The sequence below is a fragment of the Nestor notabilis genome, unplaced genomic scaffold (genome assembly GCF_000696875.1).
Source record: "Nestor notabilis isolate BGI_N333 unplaced genomic scaffold, ASM69687v1 scaffold6248, whole genome shotgun sequence".
NCBI lineage: Eukaryota > Metazoa > Chordata > Aves > Psittaciformes > Psittacidae > Nestor > Nestor notabilis.
Window position 1 is genome coordinate 17662 of NW_009940459.1, and position 15743 is coordinate 33404.

General features: G+C 38.0%; 1 protein-coding gene across 1 annotated transcript in view; it reads left to right on the plus strand.

Annotated features, from left to right (window-relative positions):
• The window catches only part of LOC104410243 (isoprenoid synthase domain-containing protein-like), a gene marked incomplete at its 3' end in the record, with an annotated part of 34469 nt that overhangs the window by 10958 nt on the left and 7768 nt on the right, over positions 1–15743 (plus strand). Inside the window, exon 2 of the mRNA XM_010020354.1 lies at positions 6811–6960. Coding sequence (XP_010018656.1) covers positions 6811–6960 — 150 coding nt within the window. The remainder of the gene's footprint in view (positions 1–6810; positions 6961–15743) is intronic.

Sequence of the window (15743 nt, forward strand, 5' to 3'; positions counted from 1 at the left end):
CTCAGGGGAGATAGAAGCTATTAATGGAGAAGAAAAGTATTGTTGGTATAATTAAAAAGTAGAAGGGAGTCATGCTAGGGGTATGGGAAATGCTCATTTAGGACTGGACTTTCTAAGGTTTAGACTGTGATTCCCACTCACTCAAAGTTCAGGGCTGCAAATGGGCCATGTAAGTGAACTTTGTGGGTCTGCGTTAGTACTTGGGGCCTACTGGGGACAAGGGTGTGCCAAAGACATAGCATGCTTTTTTTTTTTTTTTTTTCTCTCCTAGTGTGCCAGCCTGCAGGATCTGTGGTTGTCTGAGCTTGTTACCACACTGCTGTGAAACAAAAGGAATTGTAGTTGTATTTTTTGTAAAGAGTTTGTGCCACTGCAATTTTTGTCTCTTCCTAGTCCATGTAATTCAACATTTTGTTCTTTGCAGCTACTTAGCATTGTTCTGTTTCAACTTTGGCTACCAGAAATGACTGGATCAGAGATGTGGGTGTGTTGGTTTACATGTTCTTTTGGAGCCTCTGGCTATTTGATAACTTGTTCTTGGTAGGTTGTGTTACAGATGTGGAGTGTTGGTCTCAGCTGAATAACTGTGTGTTGGAGGTATTTGTAACCTGGGTAACAAGGTTTCTTGTTTGTGATATAAGCTCTATCTCCCCCACAATCCTTTGGAAATTTTAATGGGTCCTGTTTTTTTGTTGTGGGTGGGTTTTTTTTTTTTGCTTGCTTTTTTTTTTTTTTTTTTTTTTAATAAAATGAGAATTTTCAGTTTTAATGAATATTCAGTAAAAATAAGCTATACTGCATTGTGTTAGCCAGGTTTCCATGTTGCGTGTAGGCTTCTGTGGTCTAAACATTCATACTTAATTTTGTAATAAAAGGTGTCATCAACACAGCTTGGGTTTTACTCACGTGAACTGACTGTGTTGTCTGATCTTAAAACACACCCCGGTTACATATTCACTGTATACATGCATCTGAGCAATTTCTCGTCAGAACAGAAGTATGATAAAATGAGAACTTTCTAGTGGAAAAATGAGTACTGTTTAGTGGAAAGGTGGATTAGTGTGCCTTGACTCTACTGAAATAGTAGAAATTCTACTGAAAATACTTATGATACCCTGTTATACTGATCTGCATGATGAACTTCATTCTCTAACTTTTTTTCAGTCACCACTGAATCTTTAAATCTATGTATGCTATGCTCTAGGCAGTTGTGCAAAAAACTTAATACAAAATCTAGAACCTGTTTGTAAATGTTTTTTATTGGTGCTGTTTAAAATGGATTATAAAAGAAACCTATTGTTTCTAAAAGTGTCTAGAGGTTGGTTTGGTTTCCAGCAGATGGATGGATGAACTTGCTTCTCAGAGATACCAGTCTGTCGTTTCCACTGAAGCTGCTGGAATTCTGCATTCTCAGGACGTTTTAGGGTTGTTTTAAGGAAATGTTAAACTAAAAGGATGGAGTTTATTCCAATATTTTGTCTGCAAAAGAAGGATGACAAGTTAGCAATATCTGTTTCAGTGTCTGTTGTGCTATGAAAGTCTATTTTAAGAGCTTGTGCACAGGTATTTTGATACTTTATTTAACAAAATATGCAAAAATGGGGTGAAAAAAGTGTATGCATTTTCTGGCATGCCAGGTTCACCAAAAATCTAGAGACTGACTGTCTTTGAAGTGGAGTGGCTTGAAGGCTGTGAAGTGGACATTGGAAGAAATTCAGTTTAACTATCCATTAACTATCTATTTCACATTCAGAAAGGGTGTATAATGCATTTTGTGTATGATTTTGAAAGCAGATCTACTTGAGATCTGGGCCAGATGGTGGAAGATGAGTGCTCTGAGCAGGGAAATGCTAGTGTAAGACCCAGACACTTGCTTTAGACTCACGGGATTTGTATTTTGAGTGGGCTAATTCAAAGTGTAAAAAAAAAAAAAAAAAAAGTCTGTAAAACTGTGATGACAGTAGTGACAGTAACAAGAACTTATGATTTTACATGAGGACAGATTTTTCTTTGATTGGTTTTTTTTTTTTTTTTTTTTTAATTCATGTCTGAACTTCTTACCTGAGACCCCGGGCCAAATACCTGTACATTCCTGACATAAATAGCAAGTCAAAGCTTCTCAAATTAGAACAAATAAAATTCATATACTTGATACTCAGTATATATTCTCTTTACTAATATGGAAATAGATGTTTGTTACTGATTTATAACCAGAAAAATAACATGGAAGTTCCTTGCAAAGAATAAAATATTTGATGTTGTAACTGATTAGAGGTAGACTAGCTGGATGATTGTGTTCTTCACTTATACCCCACAGTCATCAGGGGCAAAAGCCCATTAGATACAGTAGTACCTTACTGTATTAGTTGCCCTATGTTGTCCTAAACATGTAATGTAGCCCTGTCTTAAGTACCTAAGTTCCCTGTTCAGTTCATTGCAAGACTGCTAGGAATGGGATTCAGAAAAGGCTTTGTGCTGAGTAGGGAGGATGCTTGTGTTAACCAGAAGGGAATACCACAGAATGAGCTATACATCTTAAGCTGTTCCTTTCTTTGGCCTGTATATGAGAACAAAATTCACAGCTCAATTCTTCTGTTTTTACATGCCAAATATTATGTTTACACCATGAATGAAGATACCTGTGAGCCAAGTTTGGAAGCAGAAGCACGTGTGGTGAGGTCTGTGTACGCCAACTTGGGTTTGGCAGCTGTGTCAGCATATGCCAGCTACAAAAAGTTGGCAGAAGTACTGCAGACACAAGGTTTCCTGTGTTAGGGACTCAGCTGTCTTGTCCCATACAAAAACAATGCAGGGCATACACAGGCCAAGATTTTCCTTTGCTTGATTCCAGTTTCACCCAGACTGAAAGTCGCATTAGGCGGTAAACTCAGCCCTGTGTTGGGTCACATCATCTGGTTGAGGGAGCCCATAGAATAGTTAGGGTTGGAAAGGACCTTAAGATCATCTAGTTCCAACCCCCCTGCCACAGTCAGGGACACCTCACACTAAACTATGTCGCCCAAGGCTCTGTCCAACCTGGCTTTGAACACCACCAGGGATGGAGCATTCACAGCTTCCTTGGGCAACCCATTCCAGTGCCTCACCACCCTCACTGTGAAGAACTTCTTCCTTATATCTAATCTAAACTTCCCCTGTTTAAGTTTAAAGCCATTACCCCTTATGCTACCACTACAGTCCCTAATGAAGAGTCCCTCCCCAACATCCTTGTAGGCCCCCTTCAGATACTGGAAGGCTGCTATGAGGTCTCCAGGCAGCCTTCTCTTCTCCAGGCTGAACAGCCCCAACTTCCTCAGCCTGTCTTCATAAGGGAGGTGCTCCAGGCCCTTTATCTCACCCTCTTGGCCCTCCTCTGGACTTGCTCCAACAGCTCCATGTCCTTTTTATGTTGAGGACACCAGAACTGGACACAATACTCTGAGTGGGGTCTCACGAGAGCAGAGTAGAGGGGCAGGATCACCTCCTTCGACCTTCTGGTCACACTTCTTTTGATGCAGCCCAGGATACAGTTGGCTTTCTGGGCTGCAAGCACACATTGCCTGCTCATGTTGAGTTTCTCATCAACCACCACCCCCAAGTCCTTCTCTGCAGGGCTGCTCTGAATCTCTTTTCTGCCCAGTGTGTGTGTGCTGAGGCAGAGAAAGGTCCTGCAGAAAGGTGAGCCAGTACTGAGCAAAACAACCAACCAATTTCTGTATCTTGTCACAGGATTTTAACATTTCAACTCAGTGCTGCACCTTAGTAAATATGCTGTAGCTCAGGGGTTCACAGCTTTTGGACCCCAGCTGCTCATCATATGAAGGTTTTCTGTGCAGTAGAAACTTCCTGGCTGTAGTAAGGACTAGAGCTCTGCATTTTGCTTTTATTGCATAGAGTAGTCAAGGACTGAGTTGTCCTTTTTTGGAATAAAAGCTGATTTTTTTTTTTTTTTTTTTAATCAAATGACTGCTAGTTACCTTGTTACTGCATACATAGTTAGAATTTCTCTCTCCCTTGCATCATCAGAAGTCAGCCTTAAATCTTATTCTTTATGTTAAACTTCATGTTTTTAGTCAGTGACAGGTATAGTTTAAGTGGGTGTGCTGCAGAAGACATCTTCTTGTGCCCAGCTTGTGATTTCTCATTAAAATGGAGGAAAGACGGTGGAAACTTCTCAGCCTGACATGCTGAACTTGATTCTGGGGTAGTGTAGAGAAAAACTGTGGTTGTTTGAAAATGCAATTTGTTAAATTTTAGGTGCCATGAAGCTTTCAATTACTTGAGAAGTTCATTGGGTGCTTAAAAAAATGACATGTTTGGAGTTATTAGAAATTGGATCTTTCTGAATTTTCTGGAAGAGCTAGGCCTCAGCAGAGCAGGAGATGTGGTTCAGTATTGTCACATTCTGATAGAGACATTTATGAATTTTTATTGTGCAATAAACCAGATGTCAAGAAAACAATGTGTTTCAGAGCTCTTTTAAGAACGTAATTTTGAGTATTTCAATTTTATTTAGAATTGCAGTTTGGTTATTTGTTCCTCAGAGTGCATGTTTCACTTGTGAGATTTGGTTACGCAAGTCACATTGTATTCTTTTGGCCTGTTTTATGGTTAAAATGTAACACGATATGATTGTTAAAAACTGTAATAAAATATTGGATGAGCCTATGAAATCCTCTTTCGCTAGCTGGTTTTCTGGAATGGTAAGTGCTTCAGAAAAAAAAAATCAAATAGATTTAACTAATTACAGAAAAGCTGTGGCTAGCTCACTGCTCTCTCTCTTTTCCCATGACCTTCTAATTTTATAACTTTTTTTTCTCTGTGTGACCAATTAAAATATGACAGCAGAGCAAAATAATGTAGTCCAAATGCCCATCAGCTGGGACATGGAGGTAATAATCCATGTCCTGGAATCATAGGAAATAGAGGATAAGTTGCAGGTAATTTAATCACTCTACTTCTACTTGTGTATTGTTTTTTCTCAAATTACATCTGTTAAATTTACTCCTCATTTAATACATGGATGTATTGCTAACATTATAGTGGTGTTTAGTTTAATACATGGATGTATTGCTAACATTATAGTGGTGTTTAGTTTTGTCAGTTTGTCTTTTCTATTGCAGAAGTAAAATTAATCCAGCCTTGGACAGAAGGATGAACTGGATGACTTCTCAAGATCCTTTACAGACAGTTCTGTGATTTCATAGCTCTTGCTGATCTTTCTATACCATGTTGTGCCTTTGGATGATAGTGTTTTACTTTATGTAGTATTTTGTATAGATAGCTCTTCCTATGTATTAGAAAGAAAAAGTGCTATTCAGATTTTGAGAAAGTGGTTCAGATATTTATCATCATATGAATCTTTTGAATATTTTTTTTCTCCCTTCACCCTGCCCCAGTAGTTCATGCATATCAGAACTCTTCGGGCATGAGATATTGGTTCACATCTTTGTCCTCATTCTGCAAAAGAATTAATTAAGAAGCTGTAATTTAGAGCTCGTAAAGTGCTCAACACACTGACTGCATTCCTCTTTGTTTTATTGTTCAGTAGTGTGAGGGGGAGGAGGGAAGACAACTAGCTTTTTTCCTCTCAGAAGAGAAAGGACTTTGGGCTCACTTTTGGTGTCTCATTCTGCCACTCTCTGCTTATCTGAGGTCAGAAATCTTGTAAGAATGGACAGGACTCATATGTATGAGGGCAGTGTTCTTCATTTATGTGATGAGGCCTAATTTTTTACTGTGTCAAAGCTCACTAGACATCCGATGATCTGTGGTTGCAGTGAAAAGTGTCAGAATTCACCATTGAGAGTGGTTTTCTAGGTGTATTCTTTTTTATTATCATTAAAAATTGCTAATAAACTGTATAGTCTAAGGATGTCATTCTCAGTGGTTGGTATTGTTATGGAGCATGCTTTTTACCCTGTGACTTGATAAGCAATATTCTGACATTTTATCCTTTTCTTCTTAACTGTATGGACAGCTCTTTTCCCAATTGCTTTTAGCTTCATGTAAGTTCATGTGAACATTTGATAAGTGACTGATGATGTCTGGGTGACTTTCTGGTATCAAAATGACTAAAACCAGCTAGGAGAGTTCTGTTCCAGAGATGCCAGAGATCTTTAATACTATATATTGATGAGAAGGTGAAAGATACATGTTTAGTTGGTTTAAAACCTAAGCAAACCCAAAACTGAAATACAAGCATTTAAATATCTGTTCTGGGGCACAGTGCTGCTGCAGATTGAATGCTTTCTAATGTATGAATTGTGTTCCCAGTATACTCTGATAAGTGTTGTTACTCAGTATTTCACAGGGTGAATTCTACATGGAGGAACAAGCTCAATTTTCTGAAACTTTTTTTGTTGCTGATTTCTGAGCTGTTTAGCCAGATTGAAAAGTGTGAAATCTATACACATTGTGGATTGTCAAGATCTCTCAGGTGTGTCTCCTGCTGTTTCATATCTGAATAGGCCTAAAACTGTCCTCACATAAACCACCTAATATGCATATAGAAGAAAGTCTGAAAACTGAACTCAGATCTGTAATTATATTTGCAGTAGATGTTTATGAAGGAGTTAAGATTTTTTTTTTTTGTTAGTTGTTCCTCTCTGTGTGCTTACTTATACAGTCTTCCATTGCTTTATTCATGTTAAAAGTCTCATACAGACTTTAGTATGACTTATGCATTATGAGATATATAAAAGATAAGTAGAAAATATATTTTGAAACTCCTTTACCTTTTTTGACTGCAGCACTCTTGATAGACTTTAATATTAGCAACACTTAGGCCTCTCTCTGTGTTTTGTTCCACAGGCAGCAGGAGCAATTCGTCCTCTGGTTTCTACTGTTATTGCCTCCACTGCAGATGGCTGCCTAGATCACTCATTGGAACGTGCCAGGTACAGAGCGAGTGAAATGCCTCAGGCCTTCTTGTTTGACATAATCTATGAAGCTTACCAACAGGTAAGACTTTGAGACTTTCTAAGACTTTTTTCCATTTAGTTTAGTTTAAACAAAAAAAACGGTAACTATTTCTCTTCTTTCAAAAATTGGGATTGAGCATCTATTTCAGATCACAACTGTGTGCATGTTACTTCTCTATAGTCTTTTGATGAAAATGTTTCCTATTTTAATGTCTTCAAGTTTTTTAATATCAAACTGCCAAAAGCAAGAGGAGATGAGGGGGGGTCTAAACTGTTAGACAGATTTGTTTTAATTTTTATTGTTCATTAAATACATTACTTAAATGAGTGGGTTAATGTGTTTAAAGTTAGGTGTGTGTTGTTGACCAAGTATCAAGAGTTTTGGATGCACAGTTTAATAATGACATTAATAATATGATGAGATACAGTCTGGTCTAAAATATTGCAATAATATTGATACATATAGGTAAGTAGATGTTTGTGTTGCTTGTGTATTGTGCATACTTTAATTACTGGCTGAAAATAATATTTACTGAAGTATCTGTTGTAATTCTCATTTTTTTCCTAATATATTGCTTTAACATCATCTTTGTTTAAGAAAATAAAAATTGCTGGTAGTATATTAATCCCTAACTGTTTTGCTTTTATCCCTCTTGAACACTGCTTTCATTTGCCCCACCCTGCATTCACAGTTTACTGGAAACACTCCAGGCTTTCGTCTCAGGTCTCAGCATTCTACTTCCTTTTCATTCATCACCTTGTGGAAATTGCCTGTCCTCCAGGTATCTTCCAGCCGGACTGGAAGCAGAGTGTTTCTTCATTTTTCACTTGCAAGAATTATTGTTCACTCCAGTGCTGATGACAGTCATGCTTCCCGTAGGTCTTTCATTTCTAGAGTAAACAAGCCCAAATTACTGATACCCACCTTCAGAGAGTATGTAGCTTAGAAGTCACCAAAGCAGAATAAATGGTGTGGACAAGCAATGAAGAAAAAACAGTTGCTTAATGTTCAGTACTTGTTTTACTTAGAAATTTTGGCATGAATTCCATGTCATACCCTTTATGCTTGATACTTGAAGCTATCCTTAGATGCTGAAGATGAAGTGCTGTCCAAGATGAAGAGCTACTCAAGTGGTTGGACTAGCTCCAACCTTTTTACTTTTGATGGGAAGCAGGGGGGATGTTCTTAGTGTATACAATAACACGCAGCTGATACAGTCACTTAGAAAGTGAGACTTCAGCTTCAATTTAGTGGGCATACTAATGATAAAGGCAGCATATATGTACATAGAACACATCTCAAGAGACAACAGCTACTGTTGGTTATACAACTGTTCCTTTCTTTTTGAGGTGTATCTCTTTTGCAAATTGCATGTTTATGTTGTTTCTCAAAAAAGAAAAACCCAACAAAACACAAATCCCCAAACAAACCCCTATTTTTTCCTGCTGTGTTTGCTCCTAGTTTGCAAATACAGTGGAGCTGGCAAACACATGAAAAGCTTTTGCACTGAATGCCTTGCTCAAAAGGCAACTATATTTTCAGTCCCTATGCTGTCTGAATAGTGTTCTCTTCTCACATATGCATTCCATCAGTTGTCTTTTTTGTATCTCTGCTCTTTCAAGAACAAGCCACCAAAGTTGTTAGCAAGCAACCAGGGCTATGGTTCCTTGTCCCCAGTTCCCTTTGCATTGGCCAAATCCTGGTCATTTAAATGTTCTGTGCCTTAGAGCTCTGGGAAGGATAACACTTCACTAAACCTCTCAACTCATTATTGTTTGTTAATTATTTATGTTTCAATGGTGTCTAGCTCTCCAAGTCAAGGATTAAGACCCTATTGTTCTGGGAACAGTACAAACAAAAAAAAAGGATAGATAATTGTTGTCCTGAAAAATTTAGTCAAGCTACTGTAGGACAGATTTTTGTGGGAATGGATATATGATGCTTCCTAAATATTAACATACCCATAATTAGTTTCCATGACAACCTAGTGAAGTAAGTAAGTATCATTATACAGATGAACAGAAAAAGATAAAGTAATTTTGTTACTCAATTTGCAAGTCATTCACAAAGCTGGGAATGGAATTAATTTTAGCTGTCTTGGCATGGGATCATGATCCTGCTCCTGTGTGTTTTTCACAGTTGTGACCTTTATGCAACAACAGTGTGGAGAAAAAACAACAGTAAAACATCAGTCCTCAAAAAAAGCTCTCTATTTGAATTATCTCTTCAAGTAACATAGGCTTTTCGGTTACATTGTGGATAATGTGGAATACTGCTTTTAAACTCTGTCTCTATTTAATGCATCAGATGCATCATCTGATATGAGTAGGTAGATTTAGAAAGTTTACTTCCGGATATGTTATTTTTCATGAATGTAAGATCTCTGAGTATCTTGGCCACTAAGGTGGAACATTCAATTCAAGGTCAATTTTCTTATCTTTACAGGTTTGCCATCTGTAGTCTTTTTTGCTCTTGTCTGGTACCAATTTGGGCAGAGCAGACTAGTGCTCCTCCGTTTATTGCTGGTTTGAATGTATTTAGAACTAGAAGGTATTAAGCTATTAACACCACTAAAATATCTAAAAATGGTTTTGAACAATCTTTATCAAATTATAAGTAATTTCCTTAGAAAACTTTTTTGTTTCTTGCTTAATTCAGAAATGGTGGTAATGATTTTTACACACCAACCCAAAAAATGTTGGTGAGTTATTGGATACTGCTAGGTCTTCTGATGGTTAATTTTGAATAATGTTTCTTAACCACGCTGACACAATACTATAGATTTATAAAAATACTTCTTAAAAAATATCAGACTTTTTCAGTAAACATCAATTTTAACATCAACTATTAGTGGTGGAAGCAACTTTTTTCGTATGTGTGTGTATGTGCTTGAGAGGTAAAAACCAAGAAAGGCCATTCAGATGTCCCATATTTTTACTTTTTTGTTGGGGGAGTGCAAGCAGCTTGAGAACCCTTGTTGTTTCTTGGAATATGTGTCTGCCGTCTTGTGATGCAGCAGGTAAGTGGAGGTGCAGAAGGGAAGGGAAAGGTTTCAGTATTCTACCTCAAATGATAGTTGCTCCAGTGCAGCAGGGTCAGAAGAACACTGTTCAGGAAATAGTTACTCTTCCACTCCAGAATGGTGATACTGATTTTAACATTTTTAGAAAGTTTCTGTAACATTGTTCTACATTTTACTTTTAACTCTCTTGGCCCCTCTATTGGACATCGTATAAGCCAGACTTGAAATTATTTAAAGTCAATATTGAAATTAAGCAACTGTTCAGAGCCCACAACAGTCAGTGGAGCAAAAGTGGTGTCTTGATCTTAAAAGGCCTCACTACTCTGACTTATGTGTCATTAGATAGAGCACTTAGCTATAATAAATGCATAGGCATTATGGAATTTTGGCAGATAACAGGCTTCTACCCTTGTGTGTTACACTGCTTAAGGTTTTCTGTTGCAAGCCTGTGTTCAGATGGTTCTATGAAGCATGGGAAAACAGCTTTTTTGTTCTGTTTCAGTGAAATATTGTGATGCCTTTGCTTTGTAGTAGGACTTTGGAATTTAGAATTGTAGAATGGTTTGAGTTGGAAAGGATCTTGAGATCATCTAGTTCCAGCCCCTCTCCCATGGGCAGGGATGCCTCACACTAGACCATGTTGCCCAAGGCTCTGTCCAGCCTGGCCTTGAACACTGCCAAGGATGGAGCATTCACAACTTCTTTAGGCAACCTGTTCCAGTGCCTCACCACCCTCACTGTAAAGAACTTCTTCCTTATATCTAACCTGAACTTCCCCTGTTTAAGTTTAAAGCCATTACCTCTTGTCCTATTGCTACAGTCCATGTCGCAGACAAAAATGTTGAACAGGATCAGTCCCAGCACCAACCCCTTAGGGGCACCATGTGTTACCAGTCTTCAGCTGGACACTGAGCCACTGGATGCAACATTCTGTGTGCAGCCATCCAGCCAGTTCTTTATCCACTGAGTGGTCCATCTATCAAATTGATGTCTCTCCAATTTAGAGACAAGGATGTCGTGTGGGACAGTGTCGAACGCTTTGCACAAGTCCAGGTAGATGATGTCAACTGCTCTGCCGCTGTCCCTCAGTTCTGTAGCCCCATTATAGAAGGCCACCAGATTGGTCAGGCAGGATTTCCCCTTAGTGAAACCATGCTGGCTGTCACCAGCCACCTCATTGTTTTTCACGTGCCTTAGCATGCTTTCCAGGAGAATCTGCTCCAACAGTTTGTGAGGCACAGAAGTGAGACTGACTGGTCTGTAGTTCCCTGGGTCTTCCATTTTCCTCTTCTTGAAAATGGGGGTTATATTACCCTTCTTCCAGTTGTCAGAAACTTAATTTTTATTGGGATGGTCCTGAGGTGAGAAAGGGCCTCCTTACATATGCCTGTGAGTGTTACTGTGTCACTCATATATGCCTCCTCACCCCTATTCTTATGAAGTACAGCACTGATTTCATGCCTTTCAATTTATTAAATTTATAAAATTTAGAAAAGTTCTAGCTTTTATTTGTATGATGCATGCTTGACACAAGGTAGACAAGTAACAGATGCAAACAATTGCAAGGGGAGAAAGAACTGTATTTGTAATGTGTGTGGAATCTTGCAGACAGCAGGCTTTACCTTATCAGGGGTTTTCCTTGAGATGTTGGGTAAAAGGACATATAAATATGTTAAAGGGGTAAACATAGTATTTCATCAGTGCTTTTAGTTCTAGTATGTCCTAACTTGTGAGTTCTTGTTTCCTGTACTATGTAATGAACCATACCAGTAACCTTCAGTAAATATTAGTAGTGAACAAGTTAAACTTTTTAAAATAAAAAATGGAAGTCTCTAACTAGTAAATCCAGTCGAAAAGTTGCAAAATTGCAGAACCTATGATTTAGTTCAGTTCTACCTATCTGGGACAAAGCCAGCCAGTAAATTTTTTTTCTTTCTTTTTTTTTTAAGTTAATAAGAATTAAAATCTTGATCTTAGGAAACACATGTTCCTCTTCTATACATACCAGCCCTAAGGGAAATCAGAAAAGTTTAAGTGTTAATTGCAAATCCACTCTATCCAAACATAGCAAATAAGGGATAAATTCTTTAGACCTGACTTGTTTGTTTTTGCTTAAGATAGTTTCATGTTTCTGTACAGGTTTTTAATTTAAATAGGAGCAAATGCAAAGTATAGTCCTGTAAGCCTGGGAAGAGGAGGGTGGGGGGAAGATTTCACTTACTAGAAGTCAAATGTTCCCCTGGAGCAGTATCTTTTAAGGAATTAAGAGTATCAGGAAGTCAGGTAGACTACATTTTTCCTTTAATCAGAGTAGGTTGAGACTGATTTCTGTAATACCTGTTTCTGACATATTGTGAAATGCAGAGCTCTAGGAGATCTTTCGTCTTTAACACAAAGCATCTTGTTGTGTCATGTCACATTAGTGTACAAAGTAACACAAGCACAATATGCAAAGGCTGAAATACCCAAACTTAACAAAGCATTATGTATTTGAAATGCGTCTGCCAAAGGAAGGAAGGTAGCAGGAACAATTAAAAAGCTTTGGCTTTCCTGATCTGGCAGAGAAAATGGAAGCAGTAGAGGAGTGGTATGTAGAAGGTCCTGCCTAGCTTCTATGTCGGAGATGTAAACAAAAAGCCCAGGGGAGATGATACGATGGTTAGAGAGTTGTAAGCATGGATGCTGGGAATACAATAGAATTGTTCACCAGTGTGACCAGTCTGCAGAAGCTGAGAACCTTGTAAGAGGGAAGAACTACACACAGCTGAAGAAAGGCTGGGACATGTTAGAAGGCTATTCTGCAGGAATCATTCACATATGGATGGCTTGGCAAAGTCTGATCACTATTTAGAGTGATAGGTTAATAACAATCTTAAAAAAAAATAAAAATAGATACACAGTTTTTTCCTGGTAATCTTTCATAAATTGTTTTACCCTCAGCCTCAAGATCTTCTGTGCCTGGGACAGGCCAATTTGCCACAAAAGCTACACCATTTCGGGGGGTGTTTGTATTGCATGTGTAATTAGTTTAATTATCTATTGATAGACCTTTTGTAAATTTTGGAAGTTTATGTTAAGCTATTCAGAACAAAGCTGAAATAATAAAAAAAAAAGGATCCAGAAGCAGGAGTATTCATTGAAGGAAGATGAGCTTCAGTATGTTTAGAGATGTTTCTCTAATTCATGTATATAACCTCCTTACAGATACCGACATGGAGCAGACTGACCTTAGGGATTCTATGTAATCTGTGTAGAAACTAGGTAAAGATAAGTAGTTTTGGGGACTACACTGAATTAGTACATCTGTTAATAATAGCCAACATTACCCACTTCTTGGATAATGAGCAGTCACATTTACTTGTGGGATGTTAAAGCGTCTGCCTGCATAGGAGAGAGCTGCTATATATAAGCATAGTAATGACAAGATACAAAATACTAGTGTGTCAGGGAAAATCATGCAAATACTTTGATGCTAAACTCTGGGAGGCAGATGTTCTTCCAGCTCCCCCAAAAAATCATTACAAGATGTCTGCAGATGGGGTTGAGATGGGGAGAAGAGATATTCTGCAAACTGTCCAACCTGGTCCTCAGTAGGAGAAAAGGAAATCCCAAAATTTTTCATGTCTAATAAACCTCTGAGAACATTCAGGGAAGATTTTGCCAGAGTATGAAAGGAAGTTGGCTGTTGTTAGGCCCTTTGTAGAAGTATTTGCTCAAAGTATTGTCTTCTCTGTATGTAAATAATAGGGAGTGTATTCCATGTGGATTTTGTAAACTTCTAAAGTGCTTTTTGAAAGGGCACAACATTACTGGGATTCTTCTTCAAACATGTGTGAAGCATTTTAGTATCCTCTGTAGCAGGGAAGTGGAGTCAGCTGTAGCAGTTTAGTAGTATTTTGGCATAGGTCAGGCAAGTCCTTCGAGGCAAAATGTCTAGACTGATTTGGGGATTTTCCTGTGGGTTCATTCTTTGTTAAAGAAATCGGTGTCTGTCAAATTAATATTGCCAGGAGCAACAAGCGATTAAATGAACAGTAGTGGACAAATTGTTGACTAAAACCTTGGCAACTTTGGAAGCAAGGGTCAGATTCAGAAACAGGACTGAAAGGTCAAAATATAAGTGAGGCAGAATTTGGGCATTTGAGCCTAATGCTGGAATCCTGAAAAACACCCACTGCTTGCCCTCCCTCCTAGGACTAAAGATACCTGAATCTTCAAGGCACCTCAATTCTTTTTAACATTCACCAAATGTGAAGTTTTCTGTATGTCAGGGCAGCTAAGTTGTGGCAAGGCTGATCAGCTTAATATTTACTTCATGTAAACATTCACTTGGAGAAAAATTTTTTTTGCCTGATGCTGTTCAGTCATGAGTTGATGATACGGGTTAGAGCTGTTTGCTTCTGTAGTGTAAAAATGCTGAAAGAGAGCACCATTGTATTTAACTTACGACAAAAAATCAGGTAAGATATAGAGATTTATCGTAAGTTTTATTAGGTTGTTTCTTGGCCTTCATCTTTGTAAAAAAGCATCAGACATCTTTTATGAAGTGTATTATCTTGTAAAGATGGTCAGTTTACCTCATTCTTCTTCAGATGAATTTTGTGGGGTTTATATGCTCTCAGTGTGTGCATGTGGAGATCCACTTCCTTTTTCACAATCCCCAGCTTTGGTCACCCACTTTCCTTTAGTATTTCGTAGTTGTATGTTCAGGACTCCTAAATACATGCCATGTGTTTTTACTAATTCTGCATTCCAGTTTGTGTCTACAGGTTTTTTCCCCTCTCGTGAACTATATTCTGAAATATTGAATCAAGAAGTCACAAATTAGACAGAAGCTAACTAAAATAATTTTAGTCTACTACTTGTATGATTTGTATAAGGACCGTATTACAAGCCAATGCCCTTCTTTGTATGGAGTCCTAAAGGCAGCATACTTCCATCTGCCTATGAAATGTAATATGTAATTACAATTTTAGTGTAACTATGTTCTTGGTTGGTCCAAGTCAACCTATTTGGCTGAATAGTGAAGTAGCATGGATTGCTTCAGCTTGTTGAAATTCCTAATCCAGACCTTTGATGGTATAATGCAATTTTAATTAGCTGTATACTAGTGTCAAGGTGGGGAATATCTATGAGTTTTTCAATGTGCACCTAAGCATCTGAAATAGCCTAACAATAGAAGTCTTTCTGCTGATTTGTCCATGGGTCGTTGGGATAATAGGTCTGATTGTTTGACAAGGAGATCTGTATAGCTCCTAAATTTTTAGAGAAAACACAGTATCTCATTTCTCCTTACATGAGAAGCTTTTACTTTATTAACACACCCTTTTGTCATTGTGGTCCATTTCAGCTTGCATTTACCTCTGGTTTTAGTCCGATTTAAAAGATGATTTCTTTGGAACTTCAGTAGAACCTGTGTTCTGTTCCATTTCATTCTTGCTGAAAATCAGTATTTTTTTTGTTTTGATGCAAAATTGCAATGGAGCTAATTCTTAATAATCCTTAATTCTGCTGTTTTGCAGTGGATTTGGCTCTGCCCTTCTCCATTCATCTTCAGGCAGATGCACACAGACTGTTGCTTATATATGGGGTTGTCAGCCTCACCTAAATGAATATCCTAATTTATACAGTCTTCAAGCTGTGGTTCTGAGACTTTTTCTGGGTAGATTTTGCAGTTACTTCGCCTGGCATCTTTTTACCCTAGCAGGTTTGTCCTGACATTAAGAAGAATAAGTATTTCTTTTTCCTTTTCCTATCCGTAAAGCTTACCTTATGCGTAAAACCTTCCCTTTCTCTTTCC